The sequence below is a fragment of the Rhinoraja longicauda genome, chromosome 24 (genome assembly GCF_053455715.1).
Source record: "Rhinoraja longicauda isolate Sanriku21f chromosome 24, sRhiLon1.1, whole genome shotgun sequence".
NCBI classification, from domain to species: Eukaryota; Metazoa; Chordata; class Chondrichthyes; order Rajiformes; family Arhynchobatidae; genus Rhinoraja; species Rhinoraja longicauda.
Window position 1 is genome coordinate 19,465,446 of NC_135976.1, and position 24,854 is coordinate 19,490,299.

General features: G+C 41.6%; 2 protein-coding genes across 6 annotated transcripts in view; both read left to right on the forward strand.

The window, feature by feature from the left end:
- LOC144605459 (striatin-interacting protein 1-like) overlaps positions 1-22,315 on the forward strand; it is a 37,121-nt gene extending 14,806 nt beyond the window's left edge. Inside the window, exons 8-22 of one of the 2 annotated variants that reach the window (XM_078420744.1) lie at positions 1,335-1,441; positions 4,525-4,652; positions 5,893-6,075; positions 7,727-7,947; positions 9,730-9,795; positions 10,323-10,386; positions 10,535-10,606; positions 11,574-11,648; positions 13,481-13,578; positions 14,076-14,202; positions 14,780-14,880; positions 16,445-16,511; positions 17,685-17,789; positions 18,635-18,839; positions 19,435-22,314. In XM_078420744.1, the coding sequence (XP_078276870.1) occupies positions 1,335-1,441; positions 4,525-4,652; positions 5,893-6,075; positions 7,727-7,947; positions 9,730-9,795; positions 10,323-10,386; positions 10,535-10,606; positions 11,574-11,648; positions 13,481-13,578; positions 14,076-14,202; positions 14,780-14,880; positions 16,445-16,511; positions 17,685-17,789; positions 18,635-18,839; positions 19,435-19,682 (1,867 nt within the window). In that variant the 3' untranslated portion in view covers positions 19,683-22,314. Of the gene's footprint in view, positions 1-1,334; positions 1,442-4,524; positions 4,653-5,892; positions 6,076-7,726; positions 7,948-9,729; positions 9,796-10,322; positions 10,387-10,534; positions 10,607-11,573; positions 11,649-13,480; positions 13,579-14,075; positions 14,203-14,779; positions 14,881-16,444; positions 16,512-17,684; positions 17,790-18,634; positions 18,840-19,434 lie in introns of both variants that reach the window. The other variant, XM_078420743.1, reaches the window with a different exon arrangement.
- Positions 1-24,854, forward strand: part of LOC144605460 (uncharacterized) — a 73,464-nt gene that overhangs the window by 15,597 nt on the left and 33,013 nt on the right. For 2 of the 4 annotated variants that reach the window (XM_078420747.1, XM_078420746.1), the window contains exon 1: positions 23,939-24,801. The exons of 1 other annotated variant lie outside the window; for it this stretch is intronic. The gene's annotated coding sequence lies outside the window, so the exon portion shown is untranslated. Of the gene's footprint in view, positions 1-23,419; positions 23,440-23,938; positions 24,802-24,854 lie in introns of those variants that run through there. One more of the 4 variants, XM_078420749.1, reaches the window with a different exon arrangement.

A 24,854-nucleotide genomic window follows, 5' to 3' on the forward strand; every position in this document is an offset into this window, starting at 1 on the left:
TCGGTGGCTATTTTCTGCTGCCTGCATTGCTCTGTCTTCCTAATTACTCAATGACCTGAACTAACGTGTGTTTAGTTTGTGGTGAGCGGAACAAAATATAATGTCTGCCTCATGTCTAATCCTTGTCTTCCCTTTACACACTTAACCGGAATTATTGAATGCCGACCACTTGTAGCCAACTTTGACGTTGGTTCATTATTGTCACATTTACCCAGGTGCACTGAAAAAAACATGTTTGCCTGCTATCCAATCAAATCATACCATTCATGAGTACAATCAAGCCATAAACAGCTGCAACAGGTAGTGCAAAGAGTGCAGAATATAACATTACAGCATGAAAGCGTAATGTCACCAAAAAAAAGCTCATGGGTTGCAATAAGGTGTGGAAAATTTGGGAACACTCTTGGCCTACGGGAGGACTGTTGAGTTGTTTGATAAAAGCGGGGAAGAAACTGTTCCTGGCTCTTTCAAACTTTTGTATCTTCTGCCAAAGGAGAGGGAATAACCAGCATGTAAATGGTTCTTCATTATGTTTGCTGCTTTCCTGAGGCAGAGTGGTGTAGGTGGATTCCACGGAGAGGGGAGGTGGGGGAGGCTGGTCTATTTGATGGACTGGGCTATATCCGCAACCCTGGAATTTCATGGGCAGAGCTGTTGAAAATTCAAACTGTGATGCAACCCGATAGGATGCTTTCTATGGTGCATCTATGGAAGCTAGTAAGAGTTGTTGGGACATGGTGTGCTTCCTTGGTCTTCTGGGGAAGTAGAGACGTTGGTGTGCTTTCTTGGCCATAGGTTCAATGTGGTTAGATCAGGGCCGATTGTTGGTGATATTTATAACTAAGATCTTGAAGCTCTTAACCATCTCCTCTTCAGCAGCAGTGATGCTGATTGAGTCACATACACCACCACTTTCCCTAAATCCAATAACTAGCTTCTGCATCTTGCTGACATAGTTTTCAGGCTCTTGATTTGCCTAATGTGGATTTTACCAAATTCTAAATTGAATGTATAAACTGCCCAGGTGATTGAGATGTTTATACCCATACCTGTGCAATTAGCTCCTGCTTGGAGTTGACATGTCAAAGATGATAATGCAGAACCATTTATTAAGGCTTGTGTGATAGGGTAGGGACTATCTTAAAGCCATCAACAACGGTGGGTGTAGAGGCAAAGGCAGTACCACTGGCCTTTACCAAGACTGAAATGAAGAGTCAATAAAATAAACTAAAGTAAACTCTGTTCCTGGCAGTTCTGTATCAAGATTCCAGGAAAGGCTAAACAGTAGGTATTCTTTACTGATGTTTCCTAATTTGCTGCATTTTGTTTTCCAGAGTGCTGCTGAACATTATGTACCTAATGGTGGAAACAATCCGTCAGGAAACAGACGAGGATAATCCAGAGTGGAGCGCAATGCGGGAGACCTTCAGAACAGACCTAGGTTTGGAAGTAGATTCTGTCAGATTAATGGAAAATATTAAGCAGAAATATATGCTTTTTTTTAATTAAAAAAATTAATCTTTCCACGTTTTCCGTATTTCAGTGACCTGCTCTGACAGAACTTCAGATCTAATACCCTCATTCCTGCTTTGAACTCTTCCCAAGCCCTCTTTTTCCTCATCTACTCTGCTCTGCAAACTCCTCCAGCTCACCACCCACACCAACCCTGGCCCTGTGGGGCCCCACTTTGAATTGCTCTAACTTTTTGGAATTCTAGAATTATATTTCTCTACCCTTCTTAACCGCCTAACTTTTTCCTAAACCCCCACCTCTGTCACCATGCTTTATCTTATATTTCCTATTACATCTTTCCCCAATGATACGAAATGATCAAGTTTCTGTTTTGAAAAGTCATGTTATTTTCACTTAATGAGTGGAGTAGGCTAATATCCTCCCTCAGAATAAGGCATTAAACATTGAGGCATCTTCCAGGTATTATATCAAAGAATTAAGTGGCATTTAGTGCTCAATTTAAAGATAAAGGTCATAAGGAATAGGAGTGGAATTAGGCCATTCGGCCCATCGTCTACTCCGCCATTCAATCATGGCTGATCTATCTCTCTTAACTATATTCTCCTGCCTTCTCCCCATAACCTAATCAAGAATCTATGTAGGAAAGAACTACAGATGCAGGTTTAAATCGAAGGTAGACGGGGGGAGTGGGCGGGACAGAGATAGAATGTAGTCGGAGACTGTAATGCTGGTGGGAGAACTGGGAAGGGGGAGGGGATGGAAAGAGAGGGAAAGCCAGGGCTATTTGAAGTTGGAGAAGTCAATGTTCATACCGCTGGGGTGTAAGCTGCCCGCGCAAAATATAAGGTGCTGTTCCTCCAATTTGCACTGGGTCTCAATCTGACAATGGAGGAGGCCCAGGTCAGATTTGGAATGGGAAGGGTTAAAGTGCTGAGCAACCAGTAGATCAGGTAGTGTAAGAAAATAACTGCAGATGCTGGTACAAATCGAAGGTATTTATTCACAAAATGCTGGAGTAACTCAGCAGGTCAGGCAGCATCTCGGGAGAGAAGGAATAGGTGATGTTTCAGGTTGAGACCCTTCTTCAGACTGAATAGAATTCGGAATAGAATTGGGAGTAGGGTGGGAAGAAGTGAGTCTAGATAGCTATGGGAATCAGTAGGTTTGTAGTAGATGTCGGTCAATAGTCTGTCTTCTGTGATGGAGACTGTGAGATCCAGAAACGGTGGGGAGATGTCGGAGATGGTGCAAGTGAATTTGAGTGCAGGATGGAAATTAGTCGTGAAGTTGATGAAGTCAGTGAGTTCTGCATGGGTGCAGGAGGCAGCACCGATGCAGTTGTCAATGTAGCGGAGGTAGAGTTCGGGGATAGGGCCAGAGTACACCTGGAACAGTGATTGTTCGACGTACCCTACAAAGAGGCAGGCATAGCTTGGGCCCATGCGAGTGCCCATAGCTACGCCTTAGATTTGGAGGAAGTGGGAGGAGTCGAAGGAGAAGTTGTTGTGGGTAAGGACCTGTCCTGCTAGGTGGAGGAGAGTGTTTGTATATGGAAATTGACTGGTTCTGCGGTCGAGGAAGAAACGGAGGGCTTTAAGACCTTCCTGGTGGGGGTGGAGGTGTAGAGTGACTGGACTTCTGTGGCAAAGAATTCCATAGATTCACCACCCTCTGATGAAATAAATTTCTCCTTATCTCCTTCCTAAAATAATGTCCTTTAATTCTAAGGCTATGACTAGTCCTAGACTCTCCCACTAATGGAAACATCCTCTCCACATCCACTCTATCCAAGCCTTTCACTATTCTATATGTTTCTATGAGGTCCCCCCTCATCTAAACTCCAGCGAGTACAGACCTGCTCTTTCCTAGGATCATTCTTGTAAACTTCCTCTGGACCCTCTCCAGAGCCAGCACATCCTCAGATATGGTGCCAAAAATTGCTCTCAATATTCCAAATGTGGCCTTACCCAGTGCCACTGGAGCGACTAGGCTTGTATACACTGGTATTTAGAAGGATGAGAGGGGATCTTATCGAAACGTATAAGATTATTAAAGGGTTGGACACGTTAGAGGCAGGAAACATGTTCCCAATGTTGGGGGAGTCCAGAACCAGGGGCCACAGTTTAAAAATAAGGGGTAGGCCATTTAGAACGGAGATGAGGAAAAACTTTTTCAGTCAGAGAGTTGTGAATCTGTGGAATTCTCTGCCTCAGAAGGCAGTGGAGGCCAATTCTCTGAATGCATTCAAGAGAGAGCTAGATAGAGCTCCTAGATAGCGGAGTCAGGGGGTATGGGGAGAAGGCAGGAACGGGGTACTGATTGAGAATGATCAGCTATGATCACATTGAATGGCGGTGCTGGCTCGAAGGGCCAAATGGCCTACTCCTGCACGTATTGTCTATTGTCTGTTTTTGTATACAAGCCCTCTTGAAATAAATGCTAGCATTGGGTTTGCTTTCTTTACTACTGATTCAACTTGCAGGTTAACTTTTTGGGAATCATGCACCAGCACTCCCAAGTCCCTTTGCACCTCCGATTTCTGGATTCATACTCAATTTAGAAAATAGTCTACGCCTTTATTCCTACTACCAAAATGCTTGACTCGACACTTTGCTACACTATGTTCAAAGGTTTCAACGGTCTTTTATTGTCACATGTACTAATTAAGGTGCAGTGATATGCGAATTACCATAGTCATACAAAAAAAAAGCAACAAGACACACAAATACATAAAAGTTAACATAAACATCCACCACAGCGGGTTCCCCACATTCCTCACTGTGATGGAAGGCAAAAAAGTCCAAACTACTTCCTCTTTTTCTCCTGCGGTCGAGGCGATCAAAGGTCCCTCTGCCGGCGGTCGAAGCTCCCGCGTCGGGGCGATCATAAAACATGTAGTTCACTGAGTTATTTTTATAAATCTTCTCAAAAATATTTTGATTATAGGTTACAGATTTGCTGTTTACCCCACTAACCCTTACCAGAATTAAAACAAAATCTCCCATAAACTTATACCCTTGCATGTACAGAACGTGGCCTTTTTCTTTGTAGGTGTATCCTTGTACAACAATGAGCCATTTTCAGTCATGCTGTTCGGAATGGTGACCAAGTTCTGCAGCGGCCACGCACCCCATTTCCCCATGAAGAAGGTTCTCTTGCTGCTTTGGAAAACTGTTTTGGTAAGTATAACAAAATTATCATCTAGGTGAAAGGAACTGCAGATGCTGGTGTATACCAAAATAGACACAAATGCTGGAGTAACTCAGTGGGTCAGGCAGTATATAATTTGGGTAAAGCTATTTCGAATTGTGCGTATTCAGTAAAGAGGCAGTTTCACCTTCCAATGCAGTAAAATTATCCAATCCTAATGTTTAAGAGGCCGAGGCTGTTCTGTAAAGTCAGTGAAAGATCCTGGTGTTTTCCTTGGTTTGCGCTGAGTTAGTTGTATGAACTGAAGGTATAATTTAGACCTCAGCATATTGATATACTGGCAAAAGTACTGGAGTAACTCTGGATCAGGCAGCATCTCTGGAGAACATGGATAGGTGATGCTTCAGGTCGGGACCCTTTTTCTGAATCCTTGATATTTTAGTCATTAATTTCCAGTTGCTATCCAATAATTCTAATGGATAAGTTTTCGACAAGTAGGTATTAGACAGGGTAGGCTGTGGTTTAGGTTTATTATTGTCATGTGTACCGAGGTACAGTGAGAAGCTTTGTTTTGCATGCTATCCAATGAGATCAGATTTACTATACATAAATTCAATTAAGTCAAACTCAACTGCAACAGGGGAAGATACAGACAGCACTATATAGTCATCAACATTGTAGCGCATCAGTTCCATAGACAAAGTCCAACGTCCGTAATGCAGTGGAGGTAAAGTGGAAGGTGCCCTCGCTTATGGAAGGACCGTTCAGGAGCATGATAACAGAGGGAAGAAGTTGTTCCTGAGTTTGGTGGTGTGCTCTTTCAAGCTTCAAGGGAGAAGAAAGAATGGCCAGGGTGGGACGTCTTTGATTATGTTGGCTGCTTTTCTGAGTCAGCGTGAAGTGTAGATGGAGTCAATGGTGAGGAATCTGGTCTGAATTGGTACCTTCCAAATTTGGATATCCTGTTCACTCACATAATGAACATTTGAATGCAGTTTAAAAGGCTCTCCATTGATTGTTGAACCAAGAATTGGACTAACATATATGGATTATTAAAATAATGCAAAATTACATTATCTCAACTGTCCAGGTTAGTTGAACTATTATGGTGACACAAGAAACTGCAGATGCTGGAAATCTTGAGCACAAAGTGCTGGAAGATCTCAGTGGGTCAAGCAGCATCTGTGGAGGGAAATGGGCAGATGGTGCTTCGGGCCGAGACCGGAGAACTGTTTGAGATCTCTTTATTTTATTTTACTTTTTAATCAGTTATCGTTGGGAGGCTTTGAAGACTTGCAAGTTCTTAAAGTGAAGAAGCGTGAAGCCCTTGGTCTCCCACCACTTCCTGAAGACAGCATCAAGGTTATCCGTAACATGAGAGCTGCCTCACCCCCAGCGTCGGCCTCTGACCTGATAGAGCAGCAGCAGAAGCGAGCCCGCAGAGAGCACAAGGTGAGGTCCATGTACATTCACCCACCCACCGATAATGTAACATACCAATATATTGCAGTCTAGTTAACTGATCTGCATCAGGATTTAATCAAGATAGTAAGGGGTGTGCACATGGAAAATTGTTCTAAGGAAAGGATGGACAAGCTTTTCTCGGGAGCGTCGGGGGCTGAAGGGATACCTCATAGAAGTATATAAAGTGATGAGAGTCAGAGTCTTTTTCCCGGGGTGGAAATGTCAAAGCCTAGCAGACATAGGCAGGGTAGGGTAGTGGGTGTAGTAGGGTAGTAGGCTGTGTGTGGGCAGGGTAGTGGGTGTAGTAGGGTAGTAGGCTGCCATGCTGGTGGTGGAGCCAGATATGGTAGTGATGTTTAAGAGACTTTTGGATTGGCACACGAATATGCAAGGGAATAGAGTGATTTAGATCACGGGCAGACAGAGGAGAGAAGTTTAGCTTGGTGTCATTTTTGCCATGATATGAGCCATAGGACCTGCTCCTGTGCTGTACTTTTCTGCATTTTATGTTCTGTGTATCAGGCATGTGAATTTCCCGCGTTTCCATGGATTTCCGCGTTTTTAAAATCAATTTTCCACGCTTTTTGCATGATTTCCGCATTTTTCACTGCCAAAATCGCGTTTACCAGCGGAGAAATCGAATCGAAAAAAAGAAAGAGAAAAAAAAGAAAATAAACAATGTATAGACTTGTAATGTACACTAGGGTTCCGCTAGAGGTCGCTAGGGGTTCCACGAGAAATCCTTGAAGTCTCCCCGAAAATGTGGCCCCTAGGCTGGGCAAGGCAGCCAATCTAGACCTCATCGGGACTTCCACGGCTGATCGGTGGGTTGAATTTGCAACCTGTGGTCAGGGCTCTGGAACTCCAGCTGACTTCCTTGGCCGGCTGGATAAACCAGCAAAGCTCTGTAACCAAGAGTGCCAGAAAATCAGTGGTGGAACTGTAGTGAGTAAATATTGAATTTAAGTGCAAGAGTATATAACTAAATTAATTAAGACGGGGTTAAAATATAAAACACAGCAGAAAAGCCAATTTCCACCTTTTTGGGCTGATTATCAATTAATGTGTCAATTTACTTCAGAATGTTAGTAGTATGCAGTGACATATTCACCATATTTTGTAATGTCCGTTTTTACTTTGAAATGCACTAAAATGCTTGAAACCAGTAATTTTGTGTGTACATTTTCAAAAAAAATCCTATTTTTTGACCCCTGCTCTTTTTCTCTTCTTTACCTCACTCACATGCCTGGTGTACATGTTCTCAAATTTAATTATCAGAAGTATGCTTGTGGGAGTGTTTTGGTCATTCCATTTTCTTGTCACTTGCCATTTAACAAAACAAGATCTATGATTTCCCTTCAGTAAAACTCTTAATTCATCACAATCATGCTCTGATAGTCTAGTGTCCTATTAGTCTTTAATAGGTGAAAGAGGGGTTTATTTCAAGACTGTAGATGAAAGGAGGAGTATCTACTCTTCGCAAACATGTGCCGCTTACATTCAGAAGGAACAAAGGCTTGTTGTCAGGGAGGATCATTAAAAAATACTAGGAGAAATAGGGATGCAGAAAATTAAATTGTTTGGTGCAAATCGATTATTTTTCTTGCGAAAAGATCATTTCTTGCATTTCCAAATACAGGCACTTATGAAGCAAGATAATTTGGATGCTTACAATGAGAAAGACCCGTATAAAACAGAAGATCCCCGTGAGGAAGATGACGAGAATGACGATAACGATAATTTGCTTGAAACAGAAACATTTCCTTTGGAAAGGGACGAGGTTATGCCACCACCAATTCATCACCCAAGCTGTCAGCGTTTATCACTGCCCAAGGGATTGCCTTGGGCCCCTAAAGTGAGGTGAGGAGTTAGTCACAGAAACAGATAGCACAGAAACAGACCCTTCTGCCTAATGTGCCCATGTCATCCAAGATGCCCCATCTACGCTAGTCCCACCTGCCTGCGTTTGGCCCATATCCCTTTTGCCCATTAAGAAATAATCTTTCCTATCCATGTATCCAAAGGGGCAGCAGCTTTAAGTTCCTCGGCGTGCACATCACTGAGGACCTTTCCTGGACACTGCACACAGACACAATAACAAAGAGCCAGCGGCTCTTTTTCCTGAGAAGACTGAGGAAGTTTGGCATGAATGCCAGCATCCTCACAAACTTCTACAGATACACCATCGAGAGCCTGCTGACGGGCTGCATTACAGTCTGGTACGGGAACTGTTCTGCCCACAGCCACAAATCACTACAGAGAGTGGTGAAGACGGCACAGCACCTCACAGGCAACTGTCTCCCGGCCATTCAGGACATTTTCTACCGGCGGTGCCTGCGGAAGGCACGCAGCATCATCAAGGACCACAGCCACCCAGCACGCAGGCTGTTCTCCTTGTTACCGTCAGGCAGACGATACAGGAGTATGGCTGCGCGTACCACCAGACTTCAGAACAGTTTCTACCATCAGGATTCTGAACTCAAACACATTTCACATCATATATTTTGATTATTTTAATATTGTCTTTTTACCTGACTAATGTCATTTTAATCTTATTTATCCTTGGAATATTACTGCTGAGGTGACCTGTTGTCTTGTCAAATACATTTCATTGTACCGTTGGCCCTGTGCCAACCTACATATGACAAATAAATCTTTAATTAAAATTAAATTACCTGTTCCAAGTGTCTTTTAAATGATATTATAATACCTGCCTCGGCCACCTTCTCTGGCAGCTTGTTCCATACACCCACCACATTCTATGTGGAAAAGTTGCCCCATAGGTTACTATTAAATCTTTCCCCTCTCAACTTAGTCCCTGGTAGTCGTGTGCTAAGTGGGCCTGCCTATTTAGTTTATTTTCATGTCTGGATCATTATACTGTCCACGTATAAATATGATGTATTGCCAAAATAAAACTTGGAATTTTTTCCTCTTTGTTGCTGGTTGCGACGGTTCTCCGTCAGCCTGACATGGTCACTGTCAGGAGTTTCCCCTTCTGCGCCTGGCCAGGCTGTGATGTTCCTGTCGTTAATTTCCCTCCAATGAAGTGAACACAGATGATGAACGTCGAAACTCTGGCCTGCTGGTTGATGGGTTATCCACCTGTAAAAAGAATGTTCCTGCCCTGCTTTGAGCATTTTCTGTTTTGGTTCAGAGTTCCAACATTGTAAGAACCTAAGACATAGGAGCAGAATTAAGCCATTCGGCTCATCAAGTCTGCTCCACCATCTGATCATGGCTAATCTATTTTCCCCTCTCAAACCCATTCTCCTGCCTTCTCTCCATAATCTTTTCCACCCTTACTAATTAAGAACTTATCAATCTCTGCTTTAAAAATACCCAATGACTGCCTCCACAGCCTTCTGTGGCAATAAATTATACAGGCTCATTGCCCTCTGGCTAGAGAAATTCCTCCTCATCTCAGTTCTAAAGGTATGTCCTTTTATTCTGAGGCTATGTCCTCTGCTCCTAAACTCTCCCACTACTGGAAACATCCTCCCCACATCCACTCTAGGCGTTTTATTATTCAGCATTATTGATATCTTGTATCTTAAATGAAATCTTGAATAGTTTATTCCAAATTTCTTAGCATACTTGTATGTTCCACATGCCGATGAACAATCTTGTTTCCTTCCACAGGGAAAAGGACATTGAAACATTCTTAGAATCCAGCAGAAGTAAATTCATCGGTTATACTTTAGGAAGGCAAGTATTCTTTTCTGTTCTATTTGGAATGGTTCTAATTAATTTTGAGTGGATTTGGTCGATTTTTAAAACATTAAAATTCATAAGTTACTGCTATGCCAATTGTATTTATGCCATTGGAACCTGGCAATGCCTGGTTGCCCCAAGCTCACAGGGGCCCTGGCAGGAATATTTGGTCTCAGTTGCACGTAGGCCAATAATATAAATGATCCGATGTATTTTCTTGTACTATTCATGGGTTGTAGAAATTTTAGCTTTGGGTAGTTGCTGAGTAGCCATCAGTGTATGAGAATGCTCAACCTAAATGTATCTTAAAATTGCCACATTATAGAGCTGACTGAATATTAGTAATAGAAAGTATCACAAAATGCTGGAGTAACTAGAAATATTGGAATTGTTCTGTGAACATCACAAAGGGGTATTTTTCATCGAAAATTGATTTGTGAGTGGGAAGAATATTCCTGTAGACCCAGAAGAACCGTATGGGGATCTGAATCTGAAAAATTAATTCCTTAATTTCCTTGCAGTGACACTGATACAGTTGTTGGATTGCCTCGGCCCATCCATGAAAGCATCAAAACCCTTAAACAGGTAGGTTAAGGCGGTCCAACTTTAGACTGTCTACCACACCTCCTATTCTTGACAAAATCTTAAACATCGATTTAGAGTTTTAAAATTTTTTTTAATGGACATGCAGATTTGCTTTTTCAATGTGTACACTCGTTTATCTACTCAACAGCACAAGTACATTGCAATTGCTGAAGTCCAGATCAAGAAAGAGGAGGAATATCTGAAGAAGCCACTTTCTGCGGTATGGCTTGGCTGGTGTTGTTTAAAAGTCTGGTCATTTGTAAAAACTGCACTTGGTGGAAAATGGTCAACCTTTTATGCACAGTTGAGGCAATAATTTAGTCTTTAAAAGTGATGGTTTGTTTAGCATACGCATGAATATATTTTGCGACGGGGGGGTGGAAGGAAGATAAAAGCTCTTTACCAATGCTCCCGATATCATATTATTGCATCCACTTTTGAATACCTTTTTGTCAGTGATTAGTTAATGAGATCATTTTTTTTCTTCAACGAGAAGAATTAAAACTGCACCAAGCAATAACTAATTTGGGGGGGGGGTCTCTTTTGGGGAGTGAATCCAGAACAAAGGGGCATAACCTTAAAATTCAAAGCACTTTCCTGCTCTGGTGGAGATAAAAAACTTTCTTTAGAAGACTAAGATGACTTGTGAAGCTTTTGGGATTTTAAATAGAAAGGTTTTAGGCAAGTTAGCGTTTCAAGCATTCGGGAACAAAACTGATTAAATGGATTTAAGGTATGAATGTCTGAATCTGGTTCAATAGTCTATATCTGGGTTTTCTCAGTATACTGTTCAACATTAGGATTTCGTAAAAACTTCCTATAAAACAAGTCCCCAAATAAGATAAAGGATTATTCTCTACGCAATTTGTCATTAAGTGTCTGAAGTGCTCGCAAAGTAATATTTGTTTAGTTCTCTCAGTATATATTTATAATCTGCTCAACATCAATCTGGTGTTTTGTAGTGCTGTTCAATCTCTTTATTATGTAATATATATCAGTAGTTGGGTAAAATATGGTTTTGATTCTTTTGTACTGTGGTTAGTCCACAAAACGTCCAAGTAACAAGCGTGGCCAGCACAATAACCCACTGCGGTACAGTATGTCCTTTCCACAGTTCCCCAGACACGGTACTGAGTTTCGGGAATAATTAAAGTATTCTTAGTTAAACTATGTTCATCTGATTTCAGGGAGATGAAGAATTTGACCTGACACCGGCGGAGGTTCTGTATCAGGGTATACTTCCCAGTCTGCCTCAGTACATGGTGAGTGCAGTCATTGAATTCATTCTGTTTGCAACGAATAGTTGACACAGAAATGATCCAGCGACTGCTTTCTGCAGCTCAAGCTCTAGTCATTTGTCGCATTAAACCTCTACCTCATTGTCCCTTGCATGCATATTTTCTCTTTTGCAATTGGATGCAACTCCTCCATGGCCACACATTGTCTGCTCTGTGGATCATTTTGTATTCTTTCTGTTAATGTAAATTCCATTATATTGTTATAGAGATGCTCAGCTTAATGGATTATGCATCCCATTGGCATGTTCTGTTCTTTAAATAATACCTGTACCAGCAATTTTCCAGTTCTTTGGCATTACACTTTTATTCAATTATTTTATGTTATGATGAGTTTAATGCTATCTGCGCCTTAGATTATTTTGCAAATGCAATCTTTCAGGGCAAGAGGTTCTATCTTTTGAAGTCCCTAATTCATTTTCTCTTTTCATCGTCTATTTTATGTGTAGTGCCATTTAGCGTCCAAAATAATGTCAACTTGATCAGTCACCCTGTTAAATACTGGAATAAAATAAGCATATTTCCTCACAAATACTTTGTTTTTTTAGCCTCTCCTTAAGTTGTTCCATTCCCATCCCAAATTTCAATTTTTTATGTATGACTATCTCACACTATGTTTAATTGTTAAATGTCATTGGTTTTTTTTAATGCTATTTTTTTCCCCAGTTTGGCATTGTTCATTAACATGACCTCAATAGTTTTTAGTGCTTTATGATTTTTTTGCTGGAATGGATTTTACTAAATTCTTCAAATACTTTTAAGCCTTTCTCATTGTTTTTCTAAATTTTTGGTAACTATTGTCAGTCTCGCATTGAGTTTTCAAGAATCCAATTTATGAAGTAAAAAAAATACAATCTTTAACATTTTACAAATAATTATATTGAAAATTAATTTGCTTTGCATTATTCAATCATCTGTGAAAAGTTTGAACTGTTTCTGATTTAGATTAATTCAGGATAAGTTGGACCAGTTTGAAACCAAGAAAGACTAGTGAAGTTAGAAAAATGTACATTTGTCAGTTTTTTTAATAGAAAAGCACTTAAATGTGACCCTTCATCAGCATAGATCAGTCACTCTGGGTCTCCGTTACCCAACTTGCACCACCGGTGTAACTTGCACCGTTAGTGCATGAAATGGAATTTGCAATACCATACTGCTAACTACTAATTGTCCTGCCTCACCTCTATTTTCCAGCTTTCTTCCACCCACTCCTCCCCCCCACTGTAATTAGTTGAAGCAGAGTGCCAACCTCAAAAGTCAACTATCTATTCTGACCCACTGAGTTCCTCCTGCACTTTGGGTTTGCCAGGAAATAATAAACACAGGCAAAGCTTTCAGGAATGATTTCTTTGAATTTTGTGATATTCCAAGATAACAAATGAAACTTTTAGGGTGTGGGGTTTGAACCCTGTGGTCAGCATTGACTGACTGCACTGCGGGGATGATATTCCCATGTTCACAAGCTGATGAGCATAGTATTTTGTAGTTTTCTTCAGTCATTGTCTATACTGCTAGAAGGTCTGAAGAAAAGAGTCAATCCGAAACGTCACCTATTCCGTTTCTCCAGAGGTGCTGTCTGACCCACTGAGTTACTCCAGCTTTTACCTCTATCTTCGGTTTAAACCAGCTTCTGCAATTCCTTCCTACACATGGCAGACATTGGTGTTTAGTTCTGCCGTTTTTGTCAGTCATTTCTTTGGGAAGGTTAACCATAATAAAGGTTACAGATGGATTTTTGATGCAAATCCTATCAGATAAACATCTTTTCCTTCAACTTCCGTCTTCGACTCTTCTTACAGATTGCCTTACTGAAGATTCTTCTGGCTGCAGCTCCAACCTCAAAAGCAAAGACTGACTCGATCAACATTCTGGCTGATGTCCTCCCAGAAGAAATGCCGTATGTGTCCTCATCTCTCTTTGGAAAAGAGGATGCTTGCTCTCCCAAATTAGTTAGTTCATGGCATTAGGAAGATAAATTACCATAATTACCTAGATAAAATCTGTCACGCACTGAAAGTAATTTAATTTTAATATTTTGCAACTATATGTTATCTTGGTAAGTTGCTGTTTTCAGAAGCCAAGATTTTTTTCCTATAATCAGCAATACTTAACATCCTGTTCTCCATCAGGTGAGCCGCCTTTCTCCACATTAGTTGTCTATAAAGTCAGTACCTTCTTGCCATTAGTTCTTTGTAAAGTCTTTAACTCTTCATCCACATTAGCTTTCTTTCAGACCTGCGCTGTCTCCCCTTTAGCTTGCAAAGGCCAATAATGATTTCTCATCCCCACTCCTCTTATCCCAGCAGCTTTATTTCTGCCTCTTCATCTTCTGTTGCCTCTGTGACTGTCACCCCATCGTACAGTAATGCTGTGATGCGCACTTTATCCTGACAGTACCACGGTTCTACAGAGTATGAAGCTGGGCGTCGATGTTAACAGACACAAAGAGATCATTGTGAAGGCAATTTCTGCTGTCCTTTTACTGCTACTTAAGCACTTCAAACTCAATCACGTCTACCAGGTGAGTAATGTTGTTATATCAACCATTTAACCCATTATATTTTGTGACATTTAAGGACGTTTTAGTTTTGTTTGCAATATCGCACTTTCTACCCATTTTATCACGTTACTCCTGCAAAGGCATTAACCCACTGTTCATGTCCCTGACAAAAATTTGGCTGTTATCTTTCATGCGTACGGATGTTATTCATGTAAACTTTAATCGGAAATGCCACCTGCGGGAACAATGGTACTTGTTGCCCACTCCAGTGGAATATGCAGTTGAAATATTCACTCGCTAACTAAACTCACGAATTTGTGAGGCAGAAACCTTTAGAATTGAATATTGTTGCACTTTTGTAATAAAAGTCGATGAATCTACTCCGGCGCTGAAACTGGGGCCACCTCGTTCAATATTCTGCGATCATCTGATTGTGATCTTTAAATCCTGACTCGACATCTTGAGATTAGTTTTGCCGATTTGCCAATTGTGAACTCTCGAATAGTCAAAGAAAACATTTGAGACCGTGTGTTTTCTTTCTTTGCCTGTATTGCAAAAATGTTGAAGAACCTGACTCTGTTGTATTACTTTTCTGCAGTTTGAGTACATGGCACAGCATCTGGTTTTTGCAAACTGCATTCCACTCATTTTGAAGTTCTTCAATCAGAATATCATGTCCTACATTACAGCTAAGAACAGGTAAAACCTCTGAATATTCTTGCCATATTAAAGTTTGGGATTATAATTTAATCACTCCAAAAATTGGATCAGAATTCACCAAGTTGTCTGTTTTCGCATTGTAAATTTCTGCTCATGCAAACGCATTCTCAAATGTTGTTGGATTTTTAAGTAGGTTGTCCTCTCTAATCTTGGTTAAGAAAGCAAATCGTGCTATCAAGCCAAAATGTAGAACAGATGCTTTGTTCAAGTCCAATCATGATTTCACTTTGGGTCGAGATGTACTCATGAAAGCAAGAGAGACGTTGCTGCTGGAGAGATTAGATGGCAAAATCCTGAGATTCAATTCTAGTTGTAAGTGAAACATCAAAAAACATTGCACAGAAGTTCAGTTCTGTTTTGATTTTGCGGGAGTAAATAACCGGCCCGTTCCTGCTGGCACCTACACTTTCTCTCCCAGTCAATCCCTCACACAGCACCTTGACTGAGAAATGTATTGTCATTTCTTCTTCATTGGGGAAAAATCCTGAATCTACCCAGCAGCAACTGTTGTGGGTGCAACTCATAAATGAAAGATGCCAACTTTTTTTCCCAAAAAGGTGATAGGTAGTTATTGCTCGGCTTTTATGCTGATAGATTTAGTTTTAAAGGGGTTAATCCTTGAGGTACAGGCTGGCAAATAGCAAGGCAAGCATTATTAAATACTACACACCAAGGGATGGACACGAATTCAATTAAATAAACGGCAAATTTAATAAAATTACATAATTTGGAGAACATTTCAACTGAATATATTCAGCATAGGAATAGACTTCCTGGCCAAGATTGTAGAGGCAGAATTTGATACAGGCAGTGAACTAAGGGTCAGTGGTATCTCTCTGATTGGATGACCATCTGGTTGATTGGTTCAATGGGCATTCTTGTTTCAGTGGCTGATTGCCTCTCTCTTTATATTTTTGTGGTTGAAGTGAAATGCAATGGCTTAAATAGACATTGGAATTGAGTTATTGGCCATGTCTGAGAATTGAGGAAACGTTTCAATCCGTTTCACATTTTTATGCCGTTGAAAAGTCCCCAGTTGCTTCAAAAACAATGTTTAGTGTATTCTCATTTATAATGTAGATAACAGAACATTCTACAAGTCAATGAATGGTATTCCTGAAAATTTACTTGGTTGAATAGTTTGAATACCTGGAAAATCCCTTACTTTGCCACAGTTCAGCACAGACCTTGTGGGCCGAAGGGCCTGTTTTTTGTTGTACTGTTCTGCGTTGGATGTTCTTCATCAACTATTATTTTCAACGTAACTGACGGTGGATGTACGACCAGTTTGAAGTCGCCAGAAAGTCTATCAGTGTTCACCCAGCACCCGGAGGTGTTAAATGAGAATATCCTCCTTGCCCTATGCAGCTGGAGTTGGATCTATGACCTAATGACGTGGGCAAGAGTTTTAAAGGGGCTAATCTTCAAATCTCTTAAAACATGGCAGGCAGTGCACATGTAACAAAAAGCCATAAGGGTGTATATTAAAATTCGTTTTTTGATTTATTTTTAATTTTCTGCATTTCTGCCCATATTTCTGCAGTATTTCTGTGTTGGATTTCCCCTACTGTGTTGTACATGAGCTCCCTGAACTGACGGCTGAGAGCTTGGTAAGTAAGCAAGGATTGGACTGCACGCAAAGCTTTTCACTGTATTTTCAGTACAGGTGAAAATAATACAATGTCAATATCTCCCAGGAAATGAATTTTGGACTGTATGTGAGTCTGTTAGTGAGAATATCTCGGTTTGATTTGACGTAGGCTGTAAGTTGCAGGAGAGCATTAACCAAATCTCTGCTGAGCTTCATAATCTCTGAAACAAAGTCCCTAAAATGTTCATTTTCTTCAACAAAGTTGCACACCATCATTTCTTTGCCTATTTCTGCCCTCCTTTTACCTCATTTTGTAATCACCCTCTTGTTATTGGCCAATGTGTCCCACCCACATACAGGATTGTACAGTAAAGCAGGATCAACTTGTGTACTTTTGTAAACTCTGTATAACCCTGTACAGTTATAGACATTTCAGTCAGTGGGACAGCTATTGTCAATTATATATTTTATAACATAGGTTTATGCATTAATAAAATGATGGCGTTGATATAATTAGAGCAAGTTCATAGCTGGGGAGATTTAAGAGAAAGCTCTTTAAAATAGCTGAAGATTGGAACAATCTTAATAAAATCTTGACAATTGTCAGATGCATGATCATTCATCCCACGCATTAATAAATAACAAAACCTAGAAAACGTAAATTTAAAAACCTGGAATTCTGTGGAATGCTACTGACAGTACTTGTGTTGGTGGCAATCCCAGGTTAAATCACTTTCCACAGTCAAACAAAGTAATATTTAATCACCTAAAGCACATTAAAATGAGAATTGAGGACCAGAGGACATAGGTTTAAGGTGAAGGGGAAAAGATTTGATAGGAACTTGAGGGGTAACATTTTCACGCAAAGGGTGGAGGGTGTATGGAACAAACTGCCTGAGGAGGTCGTTGAGGCTGGGACAGTCCCAACATTTAAGAAACAGACAGGTACATGGATAGGGCAGATTTGGAGGGATATGGACCAAACGCAGACAGGAGTGGCTGGGACATGTCGGCCGTTGTGGGCAAGTTGGGCCGAAGGGCCTGTTTCCCCACTATGACTGAGAAGTAACCCATCGGTTACTATCATTGTCTGTTATTAAAACGATCACGGTTCAATGCTGGTTGCTGATAACTGATTTCTTTGATGACAGAATAAATATCCTAAATGTTGGTTTCTTCTTGCCCCACCTAGGAAGCAGGGGATAACAACCAATTCTGCTGGCGGAACCTCTTCTCCTGCATAAACCTACTTCGAATCCTTAATAAATTGACCAAATGGAAACATTCCAGGACCATGGTAAGTATTGTAGATGCCAATTGTAATTGGGAGTAATTTATAATTCATCATACAAGCAGCATTTAAAAAAAACTAATTATCCATAGAAATAAAAATGGAACCAATAGTCTGACTGCTTGAACTGAGCCAATTCAGATACACTTCATTCCTCACGTTGGTTTCTGATGCATTTATATAGTCAGAAGCGTACAGCACAGAAGAGGCCCTTACATCCATGCCGACTGTGACATCTATCTACACTGATCCCAATTGCCTGCAATAGATCATTTCCCTCTACGCCGTCCAAATGCCTTTTAAACTATAATTGTATCTGACTGCTACATCCATTAGCAGCTCATTCCAGATATCCACCATTCTCTGTGAAATACATATTTACAGATCTTTAAATTACATCCCTTTCACCTTAAACCTGTGCTGTCTGGTTCTTCTGATTCCACGGTCCTATGGGGTAATCTAACCATCCTAAACGTCACCCATCCATGACAAAACATCGCCTACCCATGTTCTCCAGAGATGCTGCCTGACCCTTTGAGTCACTCCAGAATTTTGTGGGGTTTTTTTGTAAACCAGCATCTGTAGTTCTTTGTATCCATCTTCTCCACCCTGTCTAACTTGCATGCAAAATTTCAGTGGGATTCATGATCATGCTATTTTGTAACATATCTACAGATAATCACAGCTGCTCGGCTCCAGGCACCTGTTAAGTGCCTGTGTAGTAGGGAATGCATCTGCTTACCAAATTGTAGTTGGCAAGGTTAAGTGTAAATACCACTACTGTATTCGGAAAGGAATATTTTAAGAGTTACTATCTTCACAGTGAAAGAGATTTCATGCATTTTCTCCAGATGTTGGTTGTTTTTAAATCGGCCCCTATCCTGAAACGAGCACTCAAGGTGAAGCAGGCCATGATGCAGTTGTACGTCCTTAAGCTGCTCAAGGTCCAAACCAAATACCTGGGGCGCCAGTGGCGCAAGAGCAACATGAAGACCATGTCTGCCATCTACCAGAAGGTGCGCCATCGACTCAACGATGACTGGGCTTATGGAAACGGTATGTGGCCGGGACTTGTACTTCTATGATAAAAGATTGGAAATGGGTACTACAACAACGTTTAAAATCCATGTGTATATTCAAGTACAGGCGTGGAGTCATACAGCATGTAAACTGCCCCTTCAGCCTGACTCGTACATGCCAACCAAGGTGACCCATCTATGGTGGTCCAATTTGCCCACGTCTGGCCCTTATCCATTCAAATCTTTCCAATCCATGGTCCTGTCCAAAGTGTCTTTTAAAAAGTTGTGATTGTACCTGCCACTTCTGGCTCAATTACTTTCTCAGGCAGTAAACTTTTCAAAATAATCAGCAACCCCTTTGAAAGTGATGGCGATGGTGTTGTGAAGTAGATTTCCCATCATCACTAACAAAATCAGTGACACGCCAGAAAACCTGGTTGAATTCAGATGTGAGAGTATACCCCGCAGACAAGTTTCGGATCTTGATTCTGGGCTTTTGACCTAGCTACAATCCGTCATTGTGTGTAGAAATTGGACGGTGTCTTATCTTGCAGGGGAGTTTGGAAGTGATGCGATTTAAAAAAATAAGTTTTCAATTATGATTTTCTGATGATTGCAAATGTTATTTTCAGATCTTGATGCCCGTCCGTGGGATTTCCAAGCTGAGGAATGTGCATTGAGAGCCAACATTGAACGGTTTAACAGTCGCCGATACGACAAAAATCCAAGCAACCCTGATTTTGCCCCGGTGGATAACTGTTTGCAGAGTGTGCTGGGGCAGCAGCTGATATTACCAGAGGAGTTTCAAATGAACTATGATCTCTGGCTTGAGAGGGAAGTTTTCTCAAAGCCAATCAGCTGGGAGGAGCTCTTGCAGTGATTTGCAACCCTGTTTTGTACATTAGTCTCTTGTTTGTAATAGTGTATATATGAGTTGCTGGATTTTGCAGGCAGTGAGAGAGATCATACTGTTTAATTTATAACAGGAATTTCTAGCTGTTTTTATTTGTTATTTATGGTTTTGAGGCGAAATGCCATACCACAAGGAGCTGCTGGAAAATACATTTGTGGATGTTGAATGTGGCATTATTTAGCTTGTGATGAGGCCTGATGATTGGGCACCTGAATTGCTTCTCACACTACTTGGCCACGATCCTGGTAAAGATGCTCATACCCACTGCCTGGGGAGAGTAGATGCAGTGATAAAACAGTACGAGGTGGCTTTGTACGTGTCTATTTTGCTTGCTAAAATTAATCAAGAATGGCAACCAGTTATTGGCTTCCACTACCACGGGACAGTTTTGAGTCCGATGACTCCTGGTTCTCAAACAAACCTTTACTGATCGTTGATTTTCATTTCTGAATGGACCAAAATGTGCTTCGGTGGGAAAGAATGCAAAGGCAATGCTTTTTGATATAACTATCCTTGGCTTATTTTTAATTTTGTTGTGTCTCAACTTTTACTTTCTCCCAGGACCTTAAAATGGTGGAACTTATTGATTAATTTTATCTTGTTTGTTTTACTTAGTTTCAGATGTTTTATGGGCTGTAACTCTTCGGCTTAGTTTCTCAGTAAACACGACGAGATACTTTGTGGGAAGTAATCGAATAAGAGACTGGTGGCATTGCGATCTGGTGTACTTCCTGGGTTGATCTGATTTCATCATGTATGGAATGGCAGATATCTAACCCAAGTACAAATCTTGGTCATTGTGAACTGTAGCTTGGTTGTCCATTTTTAGTGTATTTTTGCTGTTCTTAACTGGATCAAACAAGATATACATCATCCAATTTCGACACCCAATTGCAACCATAATTCTGATTACATGTTCACGGAGGACGTTCAACTATCCCACAACAGAATCCCAATGTACCAAAATTCTTCTTCTTCTTGCTTTTGAGGCAGCAGTGGTTATGTAACGCCTTCCAGGCGCTGTAGCCAGTGCCATGTGCTGTTGTCGAGGGCCGTGAGGTCTACCCCTCCACCAGGGGGGCGGAGGACAGCACAGTTGAAAATGCCGTGCTGCGCTGTTTGCTGGTCTGCTCCACACACGCAGGCTGCTGATGGACGCAACCCCCAACGATGCAAGTTGGTGTTGAACTTAAAATTTACGGAATTCGAATAAACCAAAATAATTTTGGAGCAGTGAGCTTAGTCCGTCTAATTCACTTCAATATGTAGGAATCTGATGCAATGAATTATTTGTCATTAATCTGCAGCTAATGAAATTCAAATGGATCAAGATTCTCCCTGTTCATTTTCATTGTTTAAAATCCTATTAGAATAAATTGATTTGGCATGCACTTCCCATCCTAAATGCAAAGTGTCTGCACGCCTGAAATATGTACTAATTCCAAATGACCTTTTGCCAATATAAAAAAAGCACACTGAAAATTGGTATCTACTGCTACATGACAAACTTTTAAAAAGGTTAATCCTCACTTATTATTAAATAAATATTTTAGTTTGAATATTAGTTCTATCAATTTGCTGAATATACTATTTAATGCATGGATGCAAAGGTTCACTTGTTTTTATCACGAAGCTATGAGGGAAATTGGAATTTGAATCCATTCTTGTACCTGAGAGATATTTGATGTAGTAACATGACATTGTTAAAAGAGTATGACTGATAGTTTGAATCTGTCAACCGTCAGGTTAAGACGTTGCTGCCCATGACTAATGTTCACAAAGAAAAGGAGAAAAATGGTACCACTTCCCACGTTGGAGGTAACCTCAATCAGCCACAAATAAATTGTATGTTTTGAATTATTTGGATGTGAAATGGGTGAGGACCGGCGATCAACCGAGCTACTGTTCTGTAAAGGGAACAACTGTAGTGCATCTGTTTCTTGTTAATGTGTTATATGGACTAATGGGCCATAGAGTTTCTGTTAATTTAGACTGCAAGCATGACCTTCATAGCATTTTAAGGTGACAACAGCTTCCTTGAAGTATAGGACACAAAGTGCAACCACACTGTACTCCTTGTTATGGTGCTGTATTAACATAGATGTGGATATTTAACACAAGATTTTATGTATGTCAGTAAAGTAGGTAATTTCTGTAAATTTTGTTTTTGAATTCTTTTTAATGGAGTTGTATATTTTTGTATGTTTAATCTTACTACATGGCTGCTCATATTTTGAAACGTATGGAATTTGTGAGGTACAAGGGAATAAAATGGACATTAGCCCAAAGAAGGTGTAATTGGAAGTCTTGACAGGATCACAGCATGGAAACAGAACCTTTAGCCAACTTACCCACTCCAAACAACATGTACACTAGTCCCATATGCTTGTGTTTCGCCCATAATCCCTCTAAACCTATCCTGTCCATGTACAACCAGAAACGTCACAAATTCCTTCTATCCAGAGATGCTGCCTGTCCTGCCAAGTTACTCCAGCATTTTGTGTCTTATCTTCAGTGTAAACCAGCATCTGCAGTTTCTTCCTACACTATCCATGTACCTGTCTTAATGGCCTGCTCAACTTCTCCCTACAGCTCAGGCCCTTTTGTCCTGGCAACATCCTCGTAAATCTCTGCACCCTTTCCTGCTTGACAACATCTTTCCTAGAACATGGTGCCCAAAACTGACCACAATACTCTAAATGTGGCCTTGTCAATGTCTTATGTAACTGCAACATGACCTCCCAACTGTATGAGATAGGTTTTGTGGAAATCCTCAAAAGGTCAAGATGGTGAGAGGCCAAGATATTCCAAAAAGGAATTGCTAGGCTTGAGAATTGCACAGGCATCTTTCTGGACAAAGATGCCTGCTGCTGGAGGGAATCCAGTAGATTATCATGAGGGTGGCATCTAAATAGATTAACGGCATGAACATTTTCAGCAATATGTAATATAAGTAATGAGTTTCATCCCAGTAAAGCGCTTTATACCAACCAACCCACCTGTACCGAATATTTCCTTTAGCACATTTAATCCAACTCTTAGCATGGAATTGTGCAGGAAGGAAACAGATCCGACTGCCCGCTTGGGCTTGTCCCATTTGCCTGCATTTGTCCCATGGCCCTCTAAGCCCTTCCTATTGTCTATTGTCTTTCCATATATCTGTTAAATGTCTTTCAAGAGTCATAATTGTATCCACTTCTATAGCTTCCTCTGGCAGCTCATTCCAGATATGGACTACCCTCTGAGTGAAAACGTTGCCCATGAGCACCTCTGAAATCTCCCATCTCACCTTGATCCTGTGCCCCCTAGTTTTAGAATCCTCTACCCTGGAAAAAGACTGAGCATTCACTCTATCCATACCAACATCTTTCCTGCAGCCTAACCCACCTAGATACTATATACCCTTGCCTTTATAGTGACTGCTGCGCTGTTACTGGTTATTTAGAATTCATTTTCAGATGTGTGGATTCGTTGTAAGGCTAGTATTGCCCACCCTACTGATCCTGAGGAAGGTGGTAGTGAGCTACATCTTGGACCGTTCTGATGAAAGCTCTCCCACGATGCTGTTTACTGGGGAGGGAGCTGCCGAATTTAGCTGCAGCACCATGAACAACTGACGGAAGTGCTCCATTATCTTCCTTGAAACACAGTAGAGTTTACTTGCTAATATTGTCTTAAAGTGAGCGAACATTTCAAACTGCCTGTGCTTATGTTGCCTTGATTTGTAAGTACAACCTCTGAGCTTCAATTCCATACGTGGTAGAAGAATGTACACTCAGTTTTTTGCCCCTCCCTCGCATATACTCCCCTCCCCGCCCCCTTACCCGTGCACAATCCCCACCCCATCGCTTGCACACCCTCACCCCTCCCTCACACCATCACCCCTCTGTTGTCCACCTCGCCAACGCTACCCTCTCTTTCCCCCACGCCCTCCCTCCACCCCTTCCCCTCACTCTCCCAACCCCCTCTCCCAATTTCCCGTCCTCTCCCATCTTTCCCCCTCCCCCACTGCATCCCCCTCCCATCTGCTCCCACCTCTTCCTTTTCCCCCACCCCTCCCTTTCTCCCCCAATCTTCCCCCTCTCCAAGCCACCCCGTTAGAAGTCTCATGTATCTGGGAGATGTGTTGTCACACATCAGGTAGTTGTGTGTGAACTCGCCCCTCCCCTTGCCCCCGCAGTGGTGGATCTGATACCCTGAGTCCCACTGCCTGCTGTGGTGGGCCCGGTTACCTCGCTGTCGGTCTCCATGGCCATTATCGCCGGCGACAGCCGTGAGTCTGGCCGAGCGGCCCATCGTGAAGGGAGATTCAGACCGCAGGAGGATGCAGAGCAACCCGGTAGCCGGGCAGAGAAGCGGTGAATATAGTTTAATGTAGAGAAGTGAAGATTGGAGAGTCGAAGCAATGTATCGGGAACCTCTGCTGTAAGGCACCGGGGATCACAGAATCCTTTTGACTCTGTTGTATCCATTCCTTCACCACCCGGTGCCTGGTATACCATCTGGGGGTGTGAATTGTGTGAAGTAACCTTTGTTCCCTCCCCTTGGCGCTATTAAGCCCCATCCCACACACGAGCCTGGCATTCTGAGCCCCCAACAGGAAGGTTCAAGGAATCATTCATTCCTCACAGAGAGGCGGACTAACTCTCTCTCTGAAACGTCCAGTGAATTGGCCTATAAAAACACTAAAGCGCCTCCCCGTGGGTGGGTGGGTGAAGTAAGGGTTTAAAAAGGAGAAATAAACAATGGGTTAAAGAGAGAAGCGGACTATGGGGTGGATATGCAGAAATAGAGAGACAGGGAGAGCGATAGGGTCTGAAGAAGGGACCCGACCCGAAACGTTACCTATCCGTGTTCTCCAGAGATGCTGCCTGACCCGCTGAGCCACTCCAGCGCTGTGCACTTTTGATGAAGAGAGTGTCGGGGGTTGGCGAGAGAAACAGAAAAGGGGACAAAACAAGCGATGTAGTCAGAAAGTGAAAGGCTTGAAAATACTGGTAGAAAACGGAAAAGTAAAGAAGAACCGAACGGAGTGAATACACAGTGGACACGGGTGTTCAGCGAAAGGTAGACGCCGAGAGAAGAGGTGAGTGGGCCTAATGAGAGCGAGCGAGCGAGCGAGCGATCTCTGTCGAATAT